Here is a 24,800-nt window from a genome sequence, read left to right as displayed (position 1 = left end):
TGATCGTTATGTTCAGTGACTGAATATAAATTTTGCTCAACCTGTTCCTTTAAAATACGGAAGAAATTACTTCCGAGTACTCCGGGAACTTGCAACTTTTTCTGCTTACCGTATTGGTCTGTGGCATCATTGACAACCAGTACACCAACATTTGGCACAGAACCATGCGCAGTGTCTATCACTACCTCAATATTCCAATGTATGGTATAGGCAAGTGATTGGCGCCAGACACTTTCATCCATTTTGTTACGTCAATCAATTTGGGTTCAGATTTTAACAGATCTCGAAAGTAAGACTCGGTTATTGTAGATACCTGTGAACCAGTGTCAGTTAGACACGAAATTGGCTTACCTTCAATCTGTACCGTTACGACAGTACATTGTCCTATAGCTCTATCTATGATTCTCTGATCAATTGAGTCTTTCGTCTCTGCTCTCTCGTCCGCTGGGCGACTCTCTACAACAGACGCTTCTCGTTTAAAGGAAGATTAGAGAACGATGCCCCCTGTGACTTACCTTTGCGCGAAAAACTACTAGTGTCTAACTGAGTACTACAGTCTTGCTCTTTATGCCCCTTCCCACCACAACGAAAACATGTTAAATGGGACTGTCTAACATTTGGAAATTGTCTACCTTGCAAATACTTATTTTCATACTGTGGTTTACTTGTTTTCATGGCTTCAGACAATTTTTTCAATTCTTTCTGATTTTCATCAATTTGCGTTTGCTGAAGTTTCAATATTTTTAAAATTTCTGACAATTGATCTTCACTCTGATCTTTAACAACCTTTGATTTAACACTTTCCTGTGAAGTGATTTCATGTGCAGAAAATGATTTGCTAAGTGGTTCATTTTTATAGTCTTCAGACCATTGTAAGACTTTTTGTCTAAACTCACCAAATGACATAGCCTTCTTTTCGAATGAGAACCGTCGTATCTCTCTTCGGAGAGATGAATCTCTAATGCCCCCAACAAACCGTTCTTTCAACATTTCATCAAAATCGGTAACCGCGTTTTCATCTTTTGCCACGATCTTATCAAGAAGTTTCTTTAAGGCTAACGAATAATTTTGCAGCGACTCGCCGTGTTTTTGATCTCGTTGATAGAATTGTTGTTGCAGCGCTCCGAGAGTTTCTGTACTTGCAAAAACACTCTTAATGATTTCTAAGATTTTCTCTGCTGTATCTCTCTCTAGTCTTGGTCTCAACCTTATTTCATCTTTAGCTTTTTGGTGGTGAAGACTATGAAATAAAACACTACTATGGCGTCGAGGTAATCATCAAAATTGTTTTTTAATGAAAAAATTGAATGACAAATTTTTTGTTAACTTTTGTCTTGTATTTTTTTTTCATTATTACTTATTATTGTTTTATGGGAGAAAAAGGCGTTTAACGTTTTGTAACCGTAGTTGCAGGATACATTATAGTTGTCATCGATGATATTAAACAATCTTAATGAAACAGCTTTGTTCATGCTCTTCTCTTTACCATGGTATTCCAGATGTAATAATATTATCAAAACTAACCTTTAAACATCATGAATATGATTTGATTCAACCATGTTGAAAATTTAGGATTCACCTTTTACAAGTTTAATTCTTGGATCAATATAACTTCACTCCATTTGATCACTCATTTGTTCATGGATACTAATATAAACCCAGAAAAACTTGAACAGCCTTTGACAGTCTCCTCGATAGTATGCGCACTTTGCATCGAGGTGTTTCGATTTGTCTCTGAAAAAAACTACCAACCAAGATTTCAGCAGCGGGGTTGTGTTGAGGTAATCCCGAACAGAATGTCTGTATATAATGTTGTGGTAGAGTCAGGTATATGGCATTCCTACTAGCTCTGGCTAGCGGGTTAACCCTTTAGCTCGATCGGTAGAGTGCTGGACTGGCGTGCCAGAGGACCTGGGTTCAAACCCCAGCAGAGGCAATAAGTGTCTCTGTTACATTTGGCGCCCACGTTGGGACCTGGGTATTCTCTGGCGGGTGAGAGAGATTGTTTCCAGAACTTTGCCCCACAGGCATTGGCACTCCAGGAGAGTCGGGACGCCTCTTTCCTTGGAGGGGGACAATGTGGTAGAGTCAGGTATATGGCATTCCTACTAGCTCTGGCTAGCGGGTTAACCCTTTAGCTCGATCGGTAGAGTGCTGGACTGGCGTGCCAGAGGACCTGGGTTCAAACCCCAGCAGAGGCAATAAGTGTCTCTGTTACAATGTATTAAGCGTATCTGTAGAGGAGCACGTTTACAAGTGAAATTTATGTTTCGATATAACAATTGTTGTAATTAACAGATGCCAAATTACAAATTATTTCTTTTGTTAAAATTCAGTCCATGTTGTTTGACCTTTTAAAACTGTTTCTTATCCTTCTTAGAACCGATTATCGTACTTACAATGAGTGGGTGTTTTCTTTACCGAAACAATGAAGACACTACACATCTTCAGTTTCAAGGTAATTTGTCTTTGTTTTGCAAATTTCATGGATAACTGAATTATAAATAATTTAATAAAATGAATAATTGAACTGAGAATAACTGCTTAAAAGCACTTTTTTCTTCTTCATAATTACGACCTGCGTAAAATAACTCATTTTCTTTCATTTCATGTAGGTCGTGATTCTCAAATTAAAAAGAGGAATGTGTAATTTAGGGTCGATCAAGTTTTTATATAAAATTAAGTGAAAGTATTGTACTGTACAAATGTAAATGTACATGTTAAAGTGCTAAATACGCAAAACTGCTTCCGTGAATCTAACGATTTGAATACACTATCAAATCTTAAAATATTTTTCCCATTTATAAGAAATCTTGTCATGCTATATTTAATTGCAACCCTATATATGACTTTTAGAATATAATTTAATTATAACAGTCTGAGGCTGGCATTGATACTTTACAACTAAAAATGTTGTGCAACGTATGTACATTTTGATTTTGTATCAGAGGTCCTACACTTATGAGTTTGAAGACAATCAATGAATTAAATTCACATTTATTTATGAAATTGTCTGTAGGAGGCATATATTAAATAACTCTACTAAGCAGGAAGAAATTTATCTTTAATTATTAAAGTAATACATTACATAAATATGACATCCTGAATTTACTTTTCTTCGCCAATTTTAAATAAATTACTAGATTTAAAGCATTTTATTCTTCGCCAAATTTAAATGACTAGTTTTAAAGCAGTTTATTTTTTAAGGACATCAAATATCGAGCAGAGGAATGAATAAACTATAATTGTTCATCAATGATGTATCTATTAAAGGCTTACTACCAACAGAAAAAATGCATTTTCAAAATTGTGCATTGTATGTGTTTTCAATGAGTAAACTCTTCGTAAAAAGGTTATTTCTTATTTTTATTACGAGTATCTAACTTGCGAAATAGTGTCAAATACTCATCTGCAAATGGCAGCATGAAAATGAGCTAAATATCATATTCAAACTTTAACAATGCATACATAAAAAGGAAAAAACACATGAAACATTCTGATATCATAACTTCAAAGGACTAGTATTCTTTTTTATCATGAAATGTTGATAAACCTATCTGAAAAGAGTGCGAAAGATTACTTTTAATGATCAAACACTTTATGCTTTTTTGTTTCAGAAAAGATATTGACTGGTTTCAATCTCTACTAAGAGCTTATGACCTGCATGTGGAATTATTTTTGGATACACTCACAAAGTATTTTTCGTTGATTTTGAAAAAAAAATCGAAATATATGGAAAATAATGTATATTTTTCGGCAAGATCGTAACGTGATTGGTTAATTGTTTTTATAAATTTCTGTGTTTCATCCATAGATCAAGTCGGAAAGGAACGCAAATCATATTTCCAAGTGATACTGATGATGAAACCTTTGACAATTTTGTTTTGAGAAATCATTGTAAAAATGTCCAATGTTCACCGACTCCAAAACAATTAAAAGGAAAAGAAAAAGAAGTGAACAGGTAATTAATGATATCTCATCAACCCTAGTTATATAGTTTGACGTTTCAAGTAGCCATGTGTTTCTGCTGGTCTAAATCATGAAATTGCCTCTTTCAACAAGACGCATTGCCCTATTTCCTAAAGCTTTTTTCTTTGAGTTTGGTTGAATGAAACAGTGTTATTTAAAAAAGTATTCAACTTGATAACAATAATTTTATCATTCAAATCATTTAAAACAATTATTTTTAGACTTGCATTTATTAAAGACGAGTGTTGTATTTTTGCTTTCGAAGAAATAAAATTACTTTTAGGATTATATTTTCAGAAATTTCATGTTATGCTCAAGAGTATTATACGTGATATAATTAGGAAAGAGAAATTCCGTCCGTTTGTGTCTGACAAATCTAATACGAACCCATGGGAACTAGACGAAAGCGATGTTAAAGCAACCAAATGTTTGGGCCTTTGGAGTGGCTTTTCAACCGTCATGCCCATCAAGGACATTTACAATGCAAAAAAGGGTTCCAAAGAGGAACCGGTTACTTTGTTAAGACACACAGAATTTAGTAAAATTAAGAATAAGTTGTCACAGTTCGCAAAAGATGACAATTTACGACCACGATCCAAAGCGTATTCAAAACAAGGATTTTTTTCTGAGAAGAGATGACTTGCAGAGAATGCTTTAAGCTCTCAAAAATAGCCAAACAGAGTCGACAGGTCCTAAAACCAGATTTCCAAAAACGAGTCACTTTGCCGAGCACTGAGTAGAGTTGTGTTGGTTTATGCACATAACTCAACCACTGATACATCTCAGTGCCTGTATTCCAGAAAAAAAGAAAATGAACAATGATATATTTAAAGCGCATATGAAATCGGGGACGGTAATCGATTACATTGTATGGCCGGTTATGTATTTACATGAAAATGGACCCCTGTTGACCAAAGGCATCGCGCAGCCAGAATGAATTGTTATTTATGATATTTAAAATGTTACACGTATTTGAATTTATAAGCCGGTAAGTGTATGTTTTGGCCACTTATTAGTCTCTTGCGAAGTGTAAAAACCGTAAAATTGTGCTTATGCTGTAATGTAGCAGATTTTTAAAGATGTTTTATGATATAAAACTCAATCACTGTCACGTGCAGTAAACTGATTTTTTTTTTACATATTCACAATTTCAAAACTCCCATACTCTTAATAATATCCTCAATCAAATCTATATCTGCAAATCATCTATTTAAATATGCATATTAACACAAAGTGGACATTGACTCCAGTCTGATTCCCAGTTACCAATAAACAAAACGAGTATTTACAAAACGAGTTCATCAAAAGGTACCCTGTTCTTCAAAGTTAATATGCATGTAATCCTGTGATTCTTGGCATAATACAGAATATTGATGAAAAATCGATAAAGCGAACATTCGTTTCAACACCAAGGTCAACCCACCTTAAATCAATGTTGTTTACAGAATCTTTTATTTGTTTAAATCTGAACCAATAACATGTTCATGATAATTACACCAACAAAATAATTTGTTATATTTAATAATAGTTATGAACTACTGTCAGTTACAAGTATTTATTGAGGCAATTCAAGATAATTACCACTACTTGGCCAAGATATGAAAGAACGGAATTTATTTATTGAAATCATTTTTTATTTGATATGAAATAACATTTATATGATTCTGTAAATATTTTCAGTTGACAAAAATTCAAACAAATAAAACAAAACAAGTAGTATTTACCTCATTAGTATTGTATATTAGTGTTTGAGAAGCACGCTTATAAAGTCATCTTATGGACCTTTCTAATAATTTGAAAGATTCTTCATGTACGTAAAAAGGGTATAATACTATCATTTTTTTTAAATTATAATTATCATATGAAAAATACTGTTTTTCTAGATAATAAACATATAACAAATACCAAGGGAATTTGTCTTTATATTACATTAAGGACAAAGATAATGGAAAAAAAATCTTGAAAATATACTAGGAAGTATGAATACAGAAATCTGGTTTCCTGATAGGAGGAGTGAAGGGATAGCCAAAATAATTTTCACAGGGTAGATAATACAATAGGACAAGTCTTTACTATTCCAAATAGATATTCATAAACTTTTAAAATGCTCATTTGTGATTTATTCTGCTAGCGATGACGGTATCCACTCGCAATTGATGAAATTCCTTGTCACAGTGTCTCTATCCACAAGGGAGGGTTGTTTTAAATTCTTTGTCATTATGTTTGTATCCACTAGTGGATGTCGAAGTTCTTTGTCATAATGTCTTTATCCACTAGTGGTTGTAAAAAAAAGTCTGCATAGTTACACCAATTTTTCTTCAATCTCTAGTGTTTACAAACAAGAACAATATTATATAATTGTAAAAATTAGTGTAGAAAAAATTATTTTTAAAAATGTTTTAAACATTGCTACAGTCAATCCTCTAATTGTGAAAGTTTTATAAGAATAACTTTTTTTATATGCTGGTATAAATTACAAATGTCATCACTACAATTTCTAAAGGCTTCTTCAGTAACACGCCAAGGAATGTTTCTTTACCACAGGGGAACTCTTTAAATATGTATTAGGGAATGTAGTTCGACTTTTCCGTTTAATACTAGTATAAAATTAATTTCCTTTTCTATCGTTGTCCTTACAAAACGTTTCTATCAATACTATCTCTCATATTTAAGAGCAAGACACAGATTCTGTAGATTTTCCTGAGACCCAGTGTCTGAATAATTCCGGTTATACCATACAGTGTTTTCATTTCCGTCATTCAGAACGCCTTTCATCAGTCCTTCTTCCTCTCTTGACATTTGTCATTTATATTTATTGCTCGACATTGTTTTTCTCCTTACAAAATGTTCGATTTCTTCTTTAGGACAGTTCATCCAGTTCATCTTAGACAATTTTTTATTTGCTTCATTGAAAAATACGAGGTTTTCTCGTTCTGAAGCGGGTGGAAGTTGTGGAAGTAAATCGCGTGCGATTAAATTCGCCACAATTAGAGGAACTCAATAAGTTTAAAAAACAATTTGTGCATTTTTTACTCTCTTAGCGTCATATGATATAATCGGTTTAAGAAACGTTTTAGCTATTGTATTAGAAGTGGACTGAATCACCTCTATCGAACAGCTGTATATATGGAGTTTCCCTTTAAGACATTAAGAGAGATATTTAAAAATTCATTAATCACCACACCTGTACTAGTTGTCATCGCATGATTTACATTGGATTGATGCAGTGTTTAATCATTTATAATTTCGGAGAATTAATATTGTTATTGATTGAGACTTAATCTTGTTTGGACGAAATGAGGATTATTCATATAAAGCAGCAACTACCCTAAGATGTTTCAATATTTTTCAGATATTTAAGTGAGTTTACAGTTTAAATGATGTGTACCAAAGGCATCAAATGAGGCAAATGATTTAAATTTCGGTTTATTTTGTGGTTGAGATCAAGCGGAATGTATTAAAACCTTTTTTGTATATCTTTAAACGCATTTTCAGCTCACCTTAACTAAAGGTTCAATTGAGATTTTCTGATCGCCTGATGTCTGTCGCCAGTCCATCCGTCTGTATGTCAGTCCGTCTGTCTGTAAATTTTTCACATTTCGACATCTTTAGAACCAATGGGCCAAATTTAACCAGACTTGGTACAAAGCATTTCAATAAGAAGGGGATTGTAAATTATTGAAAAAATGACCTAACCCTTTTTTAAAGGGAGATAATTATGAAACAGTGAAATCTTCTTCTCAAGAACCACTGCACCAGAAATGCCATTATTTACACCATAGCTGGTATACATATATAGTATAGATTCTAAATTGTTAAAATTGTGACCCTTGGGCCAATAATGGAGCCCAAAGAGGGGTTCAAAGTTAAACATAGATATAGATAGAAAAAATGTTTAGAAATCTTCTTCTCAACAACTACAATGCTACAATTTGTGATATTAATATGCAACCATCCTCAGGTTGTGTAGATTCTAAATTGTTAAAACTTTGACCAATACTGGGGTCCCAGGAAGGTTCAAAGCTTCCAATTGAAAAATATATAGAAAAGGGTTTTAAATCTTCTTGTCAAGAACTACAATTAGTGAGATTAATATACAAGCATCTTAAGATAGTGTAAATTCTAAAACGCTAAAGCCGAGACCCCTGACTAATACTGGGCCCCAAAAGGTGTTTAAATATAGCTTAGAAATATTAAGGGAAAATGTTAGAAAATCTTCTTCTCAACAACTACAATGCTGCAATTTGTGATATTACTATGCAACCATCCCCAATCAGTGAATATCCTAAATTATTAAAACCATGACCCCAGGACATTTCTTGTGCCCTAAGAGGGGTTCAAAATTAACATAGAAATATATAGGGAAAGGGTTTAAAAATCTTCTTTTCAAGAACTACAATATTACAAATACTAATGACTAATACTGGGGTCCCCTATTAGTGAATATTCTAAATTGTTAAATCCATGACTCCTAGGACATTTCCGGGCCCCAAGAAGGGTTCAAATTTAAGATAAAAATATATAGGGAAATGTTTAAAAAGCTTTTCTTAAGAACTATACAATGCTGTAATTTGTGATACTACTATGCAAGCATCTTTAATTAGTGTTGATTCTAAATTGTTTAACCTATAACCTCTAGGACATTAACAGGGCCTAACGGGGTTTAAAGTTTAAAATATAGAAGTATAGGAAATAGGTTTGTATATATTCTTCTCATGAAATACAATGCTACGTTTAGTTACTGTAACTAAGTAATAGATGTATTCGCATTATCATATCTTCTTATCCTCACACCAAAGTCACAGTGACCTTCTTTCATTTTCTATAATTATGCACAGTTCATTTTACAATTATGTTATCTTAGCATCTTGAAGCGTAGGATAATAAGATTGGCCGGTCAATGAATCTTAGATATCTTAAGATAGCTTCGATATCTGATAATATGATGTCCATAAAACTAGGCTTTTTTTATATGCTGTTTAATATTAGGTCAAATTTTGGAATATAAGAGAGTTTTTCACACTTTTAAAAGTTTCATATTTAAATATTTTTAAAAAATGATACAAGAATTGTTGTTGTTCAGGTGAGCGATGTGGCCCATGGGCCTCTTGTATTATATTTTTCAGTTCAGTGATTCAAACATCCTATTAGTCTAAAAACAAATCTTAACCTTCACAAAAAGAAGAAAATGTTTGAGAGACATTGCTGACCAGAAAATAGTACAAACGAACATTCCACTGTTACATCACAAACTTAGTGATAAAGAGTTTGGATTTCATTCCTTTTTAAATTTATTCAATAAAAATATGTTTAAACTATAAAGATTTTAGAGACAGGGACGGTTCTTTTAGTAAAATAATCAATTTTCAGAAAGCAACAAACTCATTGAAAAAAAATTCAACAAATTAAAACACAAAAATATTACCGCAATGATATAGGGAAACCATAATATATGTACAGGGAAAATTAATATTAATAAAACATGTATTCAAAAATGTGAATACATAAAATCTTGCTTTATAATTTCTATTGTAATTGCTATTTTTCTATAGATTTGTGTCCGGTGTCGTTCACGATCTGAATTTAGACTACAAAGAAACATCAAAATATTTCCGTACCTTTCAGAAACGCAATACAATTCATTGAATAATTAATTGAACATACAATAGGTAACATGGTAGTCTCTTGGTAGTTTCTTGCAAACATGGTTTCAAAAAATCACTTGCTTTTGTTTTCAGTATTTTAAGTATTTGTTTCTGAGTTTTTTTAAAATAAATATTTATTGCTTTAAATACATTTGTACATATGCGCATTTTGTGTATGTTTAACATTATTGTTCTCTACACTGTAAAAATACAGTGTAAACGATTGTCATTGCCATAATGAAACCATGACCACAGATTAGCGTAATTATTCCTTTCGATTTTCGAGCATTAAATGCGTTCAATATTGTAATATCACATGATTAAACAACGTTTTTCTGTCTTTACCATCTACCCCAATTAATCTATAAAATTATGATTACACGGAGCATTTTAAAGTATAGTAAATATTTCAGAAGTCTGGGTCAATCAACTTTAAGGTTTACCAATCAATTCAATTTGAGAGCTTGGCTATGAGTGCGTGCGGGCGTGCTAAGAGTTTTCATCATTAATATTTATGTGTTTTTCTAAAGATTCTTCCCTTTAAAGCTTCCCTGTTTGGTTTACGTCTCCCCACACACACTGTAGATGTAGCTGGCAGCGTCCTCCGTACTGTTGGAGCAATTTGTCAAGCCCTTTAAAATCCTGTAACATTAGGCGCTGATTCCTTATCACATCGATCCGACAAGCAGCCACTACAGGGATGAACATTCTCTTCACCAGTCTGTGGACTGTTCTTTTGCTAGGTCGCATGGTCAGGTTACAACAGCTGCAAAGGTAAGATGAACTTGATCCAAGCCTTTATAGAGTCTCTTTCCCGCTGCATATAATAGATAACAATAAATGTTAGGTAAAAGTAGGATGAAAATGTTGGGGATGTTAAAGTGAATTAGATTAAAACGATTTTATCAGAAAAACTTTAACCGATGTTTATGTTAATGATGATGAAATATAATATATATATTTCAATAAGTATAAATTGTTAACTTTCTTTACATCTATCAAAGCAAAATTTTAAAACTTGATTATAAATATGTCTTAAAATATAACAAGAATATTTTTTTTTATCAATTAATTTATGTTAACGTTTCATTCATTAAGTACGTAAATGATGAACTAGAATGAGCATCAGCCAAGAGTCTAGTAGTACTTTTCTGCATTGTATATCTTGTATTAACCCATTGCAGTGTACAGAGAAAACTCATCAAGTTCTAGTTAAAATCTGTTGGTTTTAGCTCACCTGAGCTGAAAGCTAAAGAGCTTTACTCATCACATTTTGTCCGTCTGTCCGCCTGTCTATCAGTCCGTCCGTCCGTCCGTCTGTAAACTTTTCACATTTTGAACTTCTTCTCTAGGAAATTAGGAAATTTCAACCAAATTATACACAAAGCATCCCTAAAGAAAGTTGATTATAAATTGTAGAAATGAAATGCTATTGCTTATTCCAAGCTAAGAAAATCTCGAAACTGCAAAAAAGGGGGTGCATTTTTAAAAATCTTCTCAAAAGATACTGAGTAAAATTCAACGTAATTTACCATAAATAATCCTTATAGTAAAGAAAATAATAATTTCAAAAATTAAGAGCTAATTTTCGGTATTCCATATTTCGACAACAATGTTCGAAGCAGCCATCTTAAATGTATGAAAAACGTGTCAATATGACAATGATAATTTGTTTTATTTGCAACAGTTCGCGTGCGAAGGTGTAAGTGTGTATTTGTGTTATCGGGTATTTAGTGTGACCAGAGGTCACGTGTGAGTTTTTGACTGGTTCTTGGAACTGCTGAGGAAAGCCGCGTGTGATAAACGTAAGTCGTTGGAGCCAAGTGTGTCCGTCTGTCGGATATATCATCTTTGTCATACTCTGTGTTTTCATCATTCTTTTCATTTATTACATATTTTAATATATATCTGGGGTTATTCTTGGATCTCAAGTCTTACAAAGGGAATCTTTGAAACATGCAAGATATATTATTGTCGATTTTGTGAAGTAAATTGAGGTTTAACACACCTGGAAAAAGTCACTCAAATTAACAGGAAAGTATTTGATTATGAAAGATATAATGATAAAAAAAACTGTACATATGTCAAAAAAGCGGAAAAAAAAATTGCAGTTTGGAGATAAAAAATGAATATCTAAAATATTCAATTTAGTAAGTAATGAAAGCGTGTTACATGGTGCCATCGATGAAATCCTTTTAATTAAACAAAACATCGTTTCGATCAGTTTTCAGCCATTTTGTGGTGTTGTGTTATTCCACCTTAATATTCCAATGTGTTGACATTTCACTTTTGACGGTGGTTTTAGCTTGTTGATTTTCGTTTTAGTTTCATTAATTACTTGAGGAACTATCATCTGTATTTCGTGGTTTTTATGTATCAAATCAAACACAGACTTTGGTAAATCAGACAGCTGGCTGTTTACCTGCGCAATGTGAGAAAAATCTGATGCATTAACAACATAAACAACATACTAAAATAAATCATTCTGTACGATATTTACGTAATTGTTGATTAATGCAACGTGTTTTATTAAGATGCTCAGCATTTTCTCGATTCTATTAAGTCTAAACAAATTTCGCTGATGGAAATATATAGATATATATATGATTCATTTAAAAAAAAAAAAATTTTCTCTATATTTGTTTTGGTGCATTTTTCATTTGTTTTAATTGTTTGCAATTTCCAACTATATTAGAGTGTCAAGCTTCGAGTTATAAGCAAGATACAGAGCTTTGCTCACGATTCTATGTTTGCACACAGAGCTTTTGTTCTTTAACATTTTAAATGCTGAATAGGAAATACCAGGTTTGAAAATCTTACGTTGAATATAATAAACTCATGTGAACAAAAACATGACTCTAGCAAAGCAGAATTGTGAGCTTTGTATCACGCTTATAATTCTACGATTGACGCTGAAATTTTGGTTGATCATTAAAAATGTTTCACAAAACGTTAAATACCTGTACAGAAAAATTAAAAGAATGATATAAGGATGACCAATTAAATTTTTAAATGTTTGAAATTTAGTACAATTTTCTTCTTTCACATAAAGGAATTTTTTTAATAAAATACAATGACCAGTAAGTAGTTGAGAAAGAACTTTACCTATATGCCCTCATATATTTTGATCGCTTTATTAAGTGTGTGTGTGGGGGGGGGGGGGGGCTAGAATAAAGGAAATGGGAAGTTAACAGTGTACCCCTACCCGAAATTAAGATATATATCTTGCATAGGATCTTATTTTTGGTAAAATGGTATTCAATGAAGGTACATTTGTCAAAGATTAAGTATATGCAAAAATACTTGTAAAATTTGGATATTAATTTTTGTTATTCTTCCGAAGGACCATATTGCACAATATTATTTGAAAGCAATGTTGCTCGGGTGAATGATGTGGCCCATGGGCCTCTTGTTTGTTTTGTCATAACGTCAATGTAGATATTATTTTTCGTAGTTTCATCAGCAAGAGCTTAAAGTCAAATTTTACAAGTTTTTTTTCAACATATTAAAACTCGTTTAATTCCTAGCAAGTCTCTGTGCGTGTCAAAATTCCCTTTTTGGCCAAGGTCAACTGTTTTATCACTGCTGATATACACGCAACAAGCTTTATTTGTTAAATATTTTATGTCGTCACTCACCATGATATTCTCTTTTGTTGTTAATCTTAGCTTGCCAACATTATTAATTTCAATACCCTGGTGATGAATATCAGACAGGAACTACTAATTAATCAATGAATTAATTGTAACTAAAGTATATCGACTATTTTGAATTATTTTAAACCCCAATCTATCAATTATGGTGCCTCAAAGCCATTTTTGAACAGACTGATTCTTGGATTTATTACAACCTATACAAACATATACTGTTCTTGGTTCAGATACTATCTTCAATTAAGTAAAACTGTTACATGAACTAGCCACTTCATGGTTAGGTCAAGGTTGATCAAAATGGTTTTGTTAAATACTAGAATATGTACAAAGAACTTTGAAATTACGTTCGTTGCTGCATTTTATTTAACAACTCTTATAATCAAATATATTATATAATTTTTTAATTCAAGTTTGTACGCCCATATCAATAATAAAGCTGTATTGAAACATTTCATATAATTGTATGTATTTCAGAAGGGATATTTTGAATTATCTGCTGAACAGCTCAGCGTATGACGCTCGAATTGCACCTGACTACGAAAAAGGTAGCTATATTCAATGGTGTGCTAGTCAAAGGTGGCTATTTGACAACATTTGATAACACCGTAAATTGTGAAATAGCTGTGGTATTTTTTTTACTTGAAATAGACAATCATGTAACAAGGATATATTTTGTAATTCGTAGATGTTGCTACAGAAGTTGATGTCCAGCTTTTTGTTACAAGTATCGACTCCATTAATGCTATATCCATGGTATGAAAATTTAAATAATTCCGTTATATATCTACAAAAATTTGCAATTATTAACTTAAATACGCTCAATGCGCCCTTAAGTAGTCATTGAAAGATGCTCTTTCGTGTCTTTGTTTGAAAGATTATATCAGTTAGGTGTTGGGGCAATTGTGAATTCATAAACGCTACTGCCGTGTCATTTCCAGTCTTGATAAAAGAACATGAATTTCATATATCATTGCAATGACTGTTTATCAATTGGTGTAAGCTTTACAACGACAATAGTAGAATGGTATCGGGTTACTCGTTTAAATAGACGCTAATGATTGTTCAGAATTGTAAAAGAAAAACCATGCTCATTAAAATTAAGAATATGCTCTCCATCCTAACATAACCCGAAAATTTTAATATCAAAAACTGTTGTATAAGTAGATTCATCGGGTATTTTACATGGTTCAGGCAAAAATAATAAAAGGCATATAATATTGTATTTAGTCAAATGTTATCAAAATAGCACTAGAGATCATGAATATGCGATTGCCACATTCTAAGAACCATACAATGAAAATGTAATTCTTAAACTGTTAGATCTAATAACTTACCATTGGTATGCCAAAATTGACCATGGTTCGATTTCAGACATTGGTAAAATGGTATGCAGTTTACTTGAAGTTGTAAGGTTGATCAAGGCTATAGATGCTCGATTTAAAACGTTCAAAAAATTAATTCTTTTATATAAGCGATACAATTATCGCTTATAAAAAAGTATTAGTCTATACATGTAAAAACTGATATTTTAACAACTTTTTGAGTCACAAAAAGATAATACACTAAATATTGTGATTGAAGAAATGATAAGGAATCAACGTCACAATTCATCCGTCTGATTCCTCAACCTACACCATTTTGTTACAGGATTACTCAATGAACGTTTTTTTGCGACAGACATGGAGAGACTCTCGCCTCAACTTCTCTCATATCAGCAACATCAGTGTCCTAGAACTGGACCAGAGACGTATCGATGACGTGTGGGTCCCAGACACCTACTTCCAGAATGAGAAGAGTGCCAGCGTCCACACCGTCACAGTCCCAAACAAACTTCTCCACATCTACAACGACGGATTCGTTATCTACAGCATCAGGTCGGACATGTCTCTGTGTATGGCCTCTGTGTAGGCTTGAATTCAACAAGAACCAAGAGCATAATTCTCTCCCCCCCCCCCAACCGCTCCCATTATTTTCGTTAATTATTGTGTCTTAAATTTCTATCAATTCTATAGATGCATTTACTATAAAGCAAATTTACAACACGATGAATAGCATTAGATTTTTTAGAGAACGTTAAGATACTAGTAAGCTTATAAACAATACAATATAATGTGTCTCTGCATCTCACGCTTTGAAGAAGCATTATTACATGCACCATTTCTAGAGAGAAGTTAAAGTGAGACAGTTACTACCAAGTATAATTCCATTGTAAGTGTTAGAATTCTATACAAGTGCCAAGTCTAGCCTTGGATGTTTCTCTGAAGAGTTGTGTGTTTGGCGCGATGATTCTCACATTTTTCTCTGTTGCTGCCAATTCTAAATCCCAGAGCCTGCAGTTCAGGCTAGGTCAGACACATAAAAGCCAAAATATTGCTGCAGAACTTTTACCTACTTTCAGAATACACTCCAATATACCTCGTAAACTTTAATAATTGAAACAAAAGTTGTGATAATTCGGATCTTTAATAGTGCAATTCAAAAGAGTATAATCAATAGTTTTCTCTCTTTCGTATATCAAGCGACGCTCATAGTTTTATATGTTCCAGGATGATATTACATAATCATTGTATAACTATTCGGTGGTGAAGCTTGGTTATACCAACCAACCTTTTAAGACAAGACTATTTGAACTATTTATATCTCTATTATGAACAACATGATTGCTTTAAAGAAATATCGTAAATGCAAACAATAATATACTGGTCAAAATTCCTAACATCCTAGTTGTATATATTTATTATTTTAAAAACGTTAACACCAGTTTATAAGTTGTTGCCACTATCGACTGTTTCTAAATGATTACCTGTTCATGTCAAAAATTTGTAATCGAGTTAAAATAACTCAACCATGACCGTATTTGTTGAAAGGCGTGGAGGGCGTGTTCGATATGTTTTTCGGATGTGTTTTTCAAAACGACTCAATTCGATCGATTCCTAGTCATTAACTACTTTAAAAAACATAAATTCAATTCAGTTAAAATCTGCGAACGTGATCCAAGCAGAGCGCGGTTTACGATAGGTTTCTTTCTTTTCACAATATTTGATTTCTTGACTTTAATTTTTAACCTTTTAAAACTATGGTCCAAACAATAAGATATTCTTAATTCCTGATTTTCATCACAAATCGTTAAAGACATCACAAATTCATTTAACGGTTTGACCGGAAATCCAATGCAACCGGAAATGTTGCAGAACTACCCTGATGGCATAAACGTCATGTAACGGCACGTCAACATGACGGCTACATTTGGGTAACTCAATTTCAGATAAACACCGCACAAAACGCTCAACAGCACGCTTTTATAACACATAAATGGCCTGTTTGGGTGGGATGAGAAACCTTAAAGACCGTTCCTCGGCATTCGAATTTTGCAAAACTAGACCACATAAACAGATGGAATAACCTTCCACAAAGGGTTTTTAATCAATTGTGGGGTCTCTATGAGATGCTGTTATCAATGAAAATGGAAAAATCACATGGTTTTAAAGTAATAATTTTTATATTGTAGGGTACTGTGCCTCCTTCATTCTTTCAAAAACACTAAAATAAATTTTGATTGAGTTTTTTAAAAAATGCTTTGTTATTCTCTATGTTTGATATTTAACTATCGTCATGGTCAAATAATTTGAATTAGGAACTGTGTAAAATAAACACTTGCATGGGGCGTTAGAAATTTTGACTAGTGTATCTAAATCTAGAGAACTAAATATATAATAAACTATTAATAATTCAACTTAATGATGATTCTTATTTACAGATTATCATTAACTCTGTCTTGTATAATGGATTTACGATTTTTTCCAATGGACGACCAGACCTGTTCTATTTTTATGGAAAGCTGTAAGTATTAAAAGCAACAAAAAAAGCAAACAACGATGCAACATTGTGTTTCTCTGCCTTGCTAAGATAAGTTTGATAATTGAAGTGGAATATTATCGTTATGGTTCGAGCTGTCTACAAAAAATGAATATATAGTAAATAGGGACGTGGTTATGATTTTGATAAAATTCTATTTTTTCTGTTTTTATTACATACAATGCTTTTGGGATGCATTTCTAATGATCAAATGAAATTTGGGAGTTAGAGTTATTTACAAGATAAAGGGTTCTCAACTCTTTGTCATGTACACAAGGCCCGTGCTTTGTTTTTGTTTTCATATGTTTAACTAAATAAACGGTTCTTGACGTTCAACATATTATTTGAGGTCTCAAACTGGAATTTTTACTTCAACATTCAATTGCCTATTAAAAATGCCTTACTGATACATCATAAAAATTAAAATCGGATAACATTTTTTGACCCAAATCGTGATGCGCCTTTAGGCTATTTATTAAGTTTGATATTAGACTCTGAACCCCTCTTCAGGTCCCGGAAATGGTCCGAATCTAAACTGATTGAAGATGCTTGCATAGTAGAATCACAAATTGTAGCACTGTAGTTCTTGAAAAGATTTTAAAACATTTTTCCTGTATATTTATATGTTGAACTTTTGCTATCTCTGAAGGCCTCATTATTGATCTGGGGGTCATATGCATAGTTTTAGCAATTTAGTATTGTCACTATCTATATAAGCTTTGTTATATACGTTGGAATTTGTGATGCAGTGGTTCTCGAAAAAAATTTTTTTTACGAAAAACATCTTTTTGTACTGTTTTTGTTATTTTTTCGGCTATCTTTGAAAAGAGAAAGAATATTTAATTTTACAACGTTAAATTCCATTATCATAAAGATGCTTTATACCAATTTTTGTTAAATTTGGCTCAGTTGTTCTAGAGAAGAAGTAAAACATGTAAAAAGTTTACTGATGGACAGACGGACGGGCAGACAAACAAACAGACAGACAGACAATCGACAATTAGGTTCGGATGAGCAAAACCTAACGGCCTTCAACTTAAAGCTTACAGATCAAAATCTGATGGTTTTACCAATTACAAAATGCTGTTGGACAAGATTGCAGGGAAACTGATTGTTGATAATTGTTTGGGGTTTTAATACAATATGACTTTTTTTTTAGATCTTGAAATCTGTGTAATTTGACCCAGAAGCTCATTAGCTTAATTTGTTTGCAAGAAAATGATGAACAAAAAGTATGCTCTACCAGAAATTAAACATTCTAAATCAGAAAATTACAATGTTCTTCAATTACCTTGTGCTTCTAATTTTTGTAAGTAAGGTAATACATGTTAACAAAGGAAAATTGTTCCACTTCGACAAAATACAAACCCATTTAATCTAGGCAGATTTCTATAGATTTTTGGTTTTGTTTTAAACGTTTAAACAGCACAGAAAATCCAAGTAGAAACATGTACACATTTATATATCTAAATGTTTCTGAATTTAGTTTATAAATTTTAATGTATTATTTGTAAAAATGATTTATTTTTAAGTATTTAAATGTAAGTAAGGTTTTATTTGTGTTTTATGAAAAATGCACTGCGAGCACTACATGTATGCATGAGTTGTAACAATCGTTAGTTTCTTAGTTTAGCAGAAGTGATATTTAAATTAGTAAATATCTTGTCAAATCATTAGATAGAAAATTTTAAAAATCACATTACGGAACCATTTATTTATTACTGAATAAAGTATAAATAGAAAATTTATCAACTTATGAAATAGATAAGAATTGAAAGAAGAACAAAAAATCGTAATTACGTACTTTTTCGGTTGTTTCCAAAGACACAACTTTTACGTTTTACGTATGAAACATGACGTCATAATGTAGACTGAGAACAAAAATAAATGAAGGAAATTATGATTTACTGGTTTTTGTCTTGCAGATGGTTACTCTATAGAAAATGTTGCTTTGAAGTGGAATCCCGATGACCCGGTTATCTTTGGGCTTGACGATAACGACGAACAAACCCTACCGCAGTTCTATTTCTACAAACCTTTGGAAACCAAGGGCTGCTCTACAGTCAACTCTTTTAGTGAGATTCTATTTTTACGTCTCTGTCACTCTATCACGTGTTTCTTAGGTTACGATGGTCTTTTACCATAAACATGAAACGGAATGACACAATATTTAAGGTGTTTTCAGGTGCACACCCTTTACTGAAATCATTTGATCGATCAGAAAACCACCAAGTCAACCCACTTTACTGATTTGTTTATCTTAACAAACACATTTGACAAAATAATCTGAGGATTTTTTATTTTAGAATATAATATAATATGACTATATATAAAATATATAACAATATCCAAAAAATTGTTGTTTGAAGACAAGAAGCACAATAAAGATATAGAATCGATTCTCGTTTTCCTGATAGTACACAGGGGTATGTTAATGGTGACCATTCTACAGAACAATTGGTGATGCATTTAACTAAGATAACAATTTTACATTAGTTAATAATTTGCCAAAGTTCATAATGAATATAGAACTTGTCACGTTTCTTAACTATTTGGGTTAAAGACAACAAAAAAGGATTTCTAGTTGAAAAGGATAATTAATTTTGTAGCTTTTGCAGCCGCCCCCTCCACCAATCTGACATATAAGTCAGAGACTCCCTTTTTGGTTGCCGTTGATGTCATTATTCCCAATTTGCAATCACAATTATTCAATTTCCTGTTGAGTTTGTCAACTCAATTAGATACTAACAATATCTTATCATTGTCAAAACGTACAGCTTCATAGAAATTAAATCGGAACAGATTGCTGCAATCGTGTTAATTTTTCAGTTAACAAAATCATTAGATGTTGTTTGTTTTTAAATTAGTTAATTATAGCAATTGCATCTATTGCCAAATCTGTCTGGTTAGTTCACAATTGTTGTTTTTATTTTAAACATAAGGTAACATTTCGGTATGTCAACACATTAATGAAACTAGCTTTGACCAAATGTAAACATTCATGAATTGTTCTACTTAAATGCTACGTTTGATTTTATTCCCTGCTTCTTCTTGGAGGGATTTTAAGTCTGCTTTAAGACCCATGGATTGAATGACATATTCATTTTCTCAAATACAAAGATCTGGGAAAGAACTAACGACAAAGTCGTAAATATTTTCCGTCTTGTAGAATGCATCATCTTTGACGAACAAAATTAAGTTTGAAAAAAGTACATCAATCAACCAAGTTTGTTTAAATTTTAAAAGGACCCGACACTCTGACCACTTAATGGGTTTTTATTAAATAAGTTATTATGGAAGTGTGGAGTGTTTCGGCGGGTTTTAAAGAGAATATAGAGTTTTTGCTCTTTTGGTCCGCCTCATCAGGGGTCCACCTTATAGGTCACACATTATTGTAATCGAGAGTGAGTTATTAATTCGCTTATGTTTTTGTGTTTACTGCAGGCGACTATTGGTTCAATGTTAAAAATTTCTTTGCAGATTGGGTCTTTTTGCAGAAGCTTCCAGTGTTTAAGAATGCGTTTTTTCAGACCCTTAATATGAGGGTCATATTTAGTATTCATGACATTTGGTTGGCGCATCATCAATTAACCTTAATTTTGTTTTCTATAATTATATTTTGCCCTCTTTAAATTCAAATCTTAATTAGTTTGTTATTTAAATACATTCATTAAATTGGTCGTAGGTCGCAAGTTCTTTTGTGAAACGCAGCTCTGGATAAGTTTCAAAACTATACAAGAAAGTGAAGTTGGTTGAATGCATAAAATATAACATGTATAAACATTTTATATATACAGGTTATTCAAATGATAAAAGACGTACAGCATAATCTGGAGTCGTCGATGTTTTAAACTTTCACATCTTCATTTATTCCTAGGAAAGAGGGGCAATATTGCTCTTTCTTAAACACATGAAATCAAGAAATTCTTATGTACCAATTTCAGATACGGAGTTTTCCTGTCTCGAAGCCAAACTGTTTTTTCAAAGAAATTTGGGATTCTACATGTCACAAGTGTTTATTCCAAGCATGATGATTGTCATCCTTTCCTGGATCTCGTTTTGGATTCACGTGGATGCTGTTCCCGCAAGAGTTTCGCTCGGAGTCATTTGTGTGCTCACCATGACAACGCAGAGTTCCGGTATACGGTCCTCTCTTCCGGTTGTGTCTTATATTAAGGCCATCGATATTTGGATGGCTGTTGGACTTTTGTTTGTGTTTGCCGCTTTACTTGAATATGCTTATATAAACGTACAAACACGAAAACATCGAAAACAAACAAAGGTAATGTCCTCTAATTAAAATGAATTAATATAATAATAACTTACAACACAATGTTACGCTAGACGTATTTCAAACGTATACAATATTTGGCAAAAATTGACTTTTCAACAAGTACACAATTAACAGATTTATGAATGTAATTGCATAAATTTATAAAGTTTATGAAGGACATTTAGCAATTTATTTGTTTTTGGTTACCTCAATGCTGAGATGAATTCATAGTGAAATGTTCGATACGTTTACTGTAAACTTTGAAAAATGAAAAACATAGCAAAGAAATCCGGGAAAAGTCAAAACACATGTTTTAAAAAAAATGGATTTTTGTTTGTCCATTGAGTGATTATTTGATTACTGAATAATTATAGGACAATGAGAGAGATAAGAAGAGCATGCAGATCATGGAACCCCAAACGAAGACAGATTTCATGGACCGAGCTCGACGTGTTGATAGATTGTCCAGAGTTGTCTTCCCTATCTGCTATGCTGTCTTCAATCTTGTTTTTTGGGTTGTTTATCTTTCAAAATAATTGATTTTAGTTTTCCCAGTGAAACGGTATCAATGTGTTTCTTTTATTGCTTGATATTTCTTACTGGATTACATATACTATGTTGACTGTTATTGTCATTATTAACATTTCACACTTATCGATATCAGTTTCAGCATATCTTTCATTGTAAACTTTCAATAATGCGCACGTGATTGTGTTAAGTTGGTCATTTAGGCTTTCTGTGGAGATGAAATGTATCTTTGGTTTCTTTATAAATCTAATTTTGGCTCACACACCGCCTAAAACGTTTTGCATTGAATCAACTGTGTTTGTGATATATATTTCTTTCCAAGCATTTGTGTGGTTTTAATTTGCGCTATAATGAATGTTGATAATGTTGATTGAAGTTGTCTAAGATTGACCGTTTCAGAGAAAGAATCATGTGCATCAGAAGTTACCGCTATACTAACAAGATAGTACAGTGTCCTATGGATGCCCTAACTTAATTGTTAATTGCAGAATTTTAATACTCGATTAAAGTTCCATCAAAACAAACAAATTGTCACTTCGAACAATGGAACATCTTGTACACGTAATTTGTTTCTGCAATCGAACTAGATTTCACTTGCATATGACGAAACAGTTTGCACAATTCGTTTCTAGCTACTACTTTGAAAGTGAAAAGCCATTGACTGAGGTCACTGATCTGATATTGACGCGTAAAATGCGAGCATATAGAAATGAGGCGATAATCGAGTAATATTTATGGTAGATGTATTTGGTGCCACATGGATAATTTTTATAATTGGTGGGAAGAGGGGAAGATCAGGTGAGATCTGCTTTGTGTCGCCTGTTGTTTTTTTAAATTGAATGAGTCATAACAATATGAACACACTCGATTGCCATAAGACAATTGCTGTTGTAGCTTCTTTCAAATAGAATTATATTTACGTCATAGGGAAATATATATGTACAAACAAAGCAACTTTTTCTTTGGGATATTTCTAGAAACTACAACACCTATCGATCATAATTGACAATACAAATTAACCAAAATATAATCAAAGTTTCGTTTAAACAAATCAAATCGATTTTTTAATATCTCAGGGTTACAAAAGACATCGCTTGAGACGTTGTTGTTTTCTGATAAAAATAAAATCAATATTTCTATATTTCATACTCTACATAAATGCAACTGTTAAGTGTTTTCTCACTACCTTTTTGTCTTTACAAATAAACTCTTTAATTGAATATGTTGTATACTTGACAGATATATGACAGTAACATCAAACATCAATCCCTTTCATTGAACATTTATTTTTCAAACAATTGACAGAAAAAAAATTCTATCTATAATAAATAAAATACTTAAGGATGTTTAGTTGTCAACAGATTAACCATAATGTTTACCTTAAATTTAAGATATGATTTGTTAAGCTCTAAAATATTTTAGCTAGATAAGAAAAATCGATATATATATATAACCTCATTTTGGTTATTTCCTATATTTTTTATATTTTAATGTATATCAATACAGCCTCGATACAGTCTTAAAATTGACATGACTATCGAGCCCGATTAAGTAAGTTAATGAAATCAGGTCAATTGAAACGTTTATAGCTTCATATAGAACATACAAAATGGCATGACTTTAAACTTTGAAACGTTTGATAGATTCATCTCTTTGATCGCATCTGTGAAGATCGGCCAGGCGTTGAATATTTAATCAACTGACGAACAACGTTCACGCCTTTTATTAAACTCGTGAGATGGCGGATATTTCAATGACTATCACCCTTTTAATGTGGTTTTTTACGCAGGTCATTTTGAATTTATGTATGTAGATTACTCTTACTTTTATTCATATTTTTTTGATGTATGAACTATTTTTGTATCACCGCTTTGAAACTATTATATGCACATTTTGTCAGGAATATGATTAAAGAGACAGAACAGCTGAAAACACATACATTTCACATACATTATTAATGTAATTATGAGCTTCCGAAAATTAAAGGGGTCGTACAAACTGGAATAATCTTATATCGTTTATTTGTACCATGTTGATTTTGATTGACAGTAATTGACACGTGCTGAAAACTACAAGACCTTCGCCTGACTGTGGTCATTATGGTATACGAGGTAAAGAAACTCTCTTAACGGAACACATCATCACTTTCTGAATAAATAAATTATTAATTGTTTACCAATTTTAAAATGAACGGACATAGATATGTCAAATAACCCTTCAAGGGGCCTCACTTACAAAAATGAATTTAGGTTGTAGCAACTTCTATGATAAACACGCAAAATACATGCTTACAAAATAATAATTGTGGTGATTTTTAAAACGTTGAACAATTACAACCTGGGAGTAGTAGAATATAGACATATTTCTATCAACAAGCATGTCCAGGAGAATCTTCGCGATCCCTGCATGCATTTCGTTTACTGTAAATACGCATGCGTAATAGTATAGAAGGCTTAACCCCGTAACATGTTGCGATGTAAACATGTATGGATTATACGTAACATTTCATTTTGATGAAATAATTAGATTTATTTTATTGAGAAATTTGTAACTATCTGAAAGTTGATACACTTATGAGTAGTACAAAAATACTGAACCCGATCGGATTCTTTTTAAGATTTTTTTTGTTAAGATTCGCCATACTGTCTCTTTAAAAAAATGAACAGCTATAAAACATGTTATTAGACGGTGGCTATTTATAGCCACTGTCTATTGCTACGGTCCTGACCGGAAGGGTATTTCTCACGGGGACCCTAGCGGATAACGAACGATAACTCTGTTAGGTACATGTATGCAGTGTTTTATCTACGTGTCGATTTCAGTATGAGAACTCATTTTAATCTTATCAAATATTTTAAGCATTATAGCTGCTAATTA

At 32.3% G+C, this 24,800-nt stretch overlaps 1 protein-coding gene across 2 annotated transcripts; it reads left to right on the top strand.

Annotated features, from left to right (window-relative positions):
- Positions 1-10,213: 10,213 nt before the first annotated feature.
- LOC128192811 (glycine receptor subunit alpha-2-like) lies at positions 10,214-24,246 on the top strand. Of its 2 annotated transcripts, none has more exons than XM_052865795.1 (8): positions 10,214-10,388; positions 13,742-13,812; positions 13,953-14,020; positions 14,945-15,141; positions 17,025-17,107; positions 19,048-19,197; positions 21,067-21,404; positions 21,770-24,246. In XM_052865795.1, the coding sequence occupies exons 1-8, from the start codon at positions 10,315-10,317 to the stop codon at positions 21,929-21,931; spliced, it is 1,143 nt and encodes a 380-aa protein (XP_052721755.1). In that variant the 5' UTR covers positions 10,214-10,314; the 3' UTR covers positions 21,932-24,246. The 2 variants fall into 2 exon arrangements, with proteins under 2 accessions (XP_052721755.1, XP_052721754.1); XM_052865794.1 differs by having other exon boundaries at positions 10,215-10,388; positions 14,915-15,141.
- The last annotated feature ends 554 nt before the right edge of the window (positions 24,247-24,800 follow it).

Source organism: Crassostrea angulata, chromosome 7 (genome assembly GCF_025612915.1).
Source record: "Crassostrea angulata isolate pt1a10 chromosome 7, ASM2561291v2, whole genome shotgun sequence".
Classification (NCBI taxonomy): domain Eukaryota; kingdom Metazoa; phylum Mollusca; class Bivalvia; order Ostreida; family Ostreidae; genus Magallana; species Magallana angulata.
This window is presented reverse-complemented; position numbering and strand designations above follow the sequence as displayed.

What these genes read in the sequence shown, in the direction of transcription:
- LOC128192811 (XM_052865794.1), top strand. Translation starts at nt 10,315, where the DNA reads ATGAACATTCTCTTCACCAGTCTGTGGACTGTTCTTTTGCTAGGTCGC. An exon ending in TTCGTTATCTACAGCATCAG is followed by an intron (nt 15,142 to 17,024) that starts GTCGGACATGTC and finishes TCTTATTTACAG; the next exon opens with ATTATCATTAACTCTGTCTT. An exon ending in CTCTACAGTCAACTCTTTTA is followed by an intron (nt 19,198 to 21,066) that starts GTGAGATTCTAT and finishes TACCAATTTCAG; the next exon opens with ATACGGAGTTTTCCTGTCTC.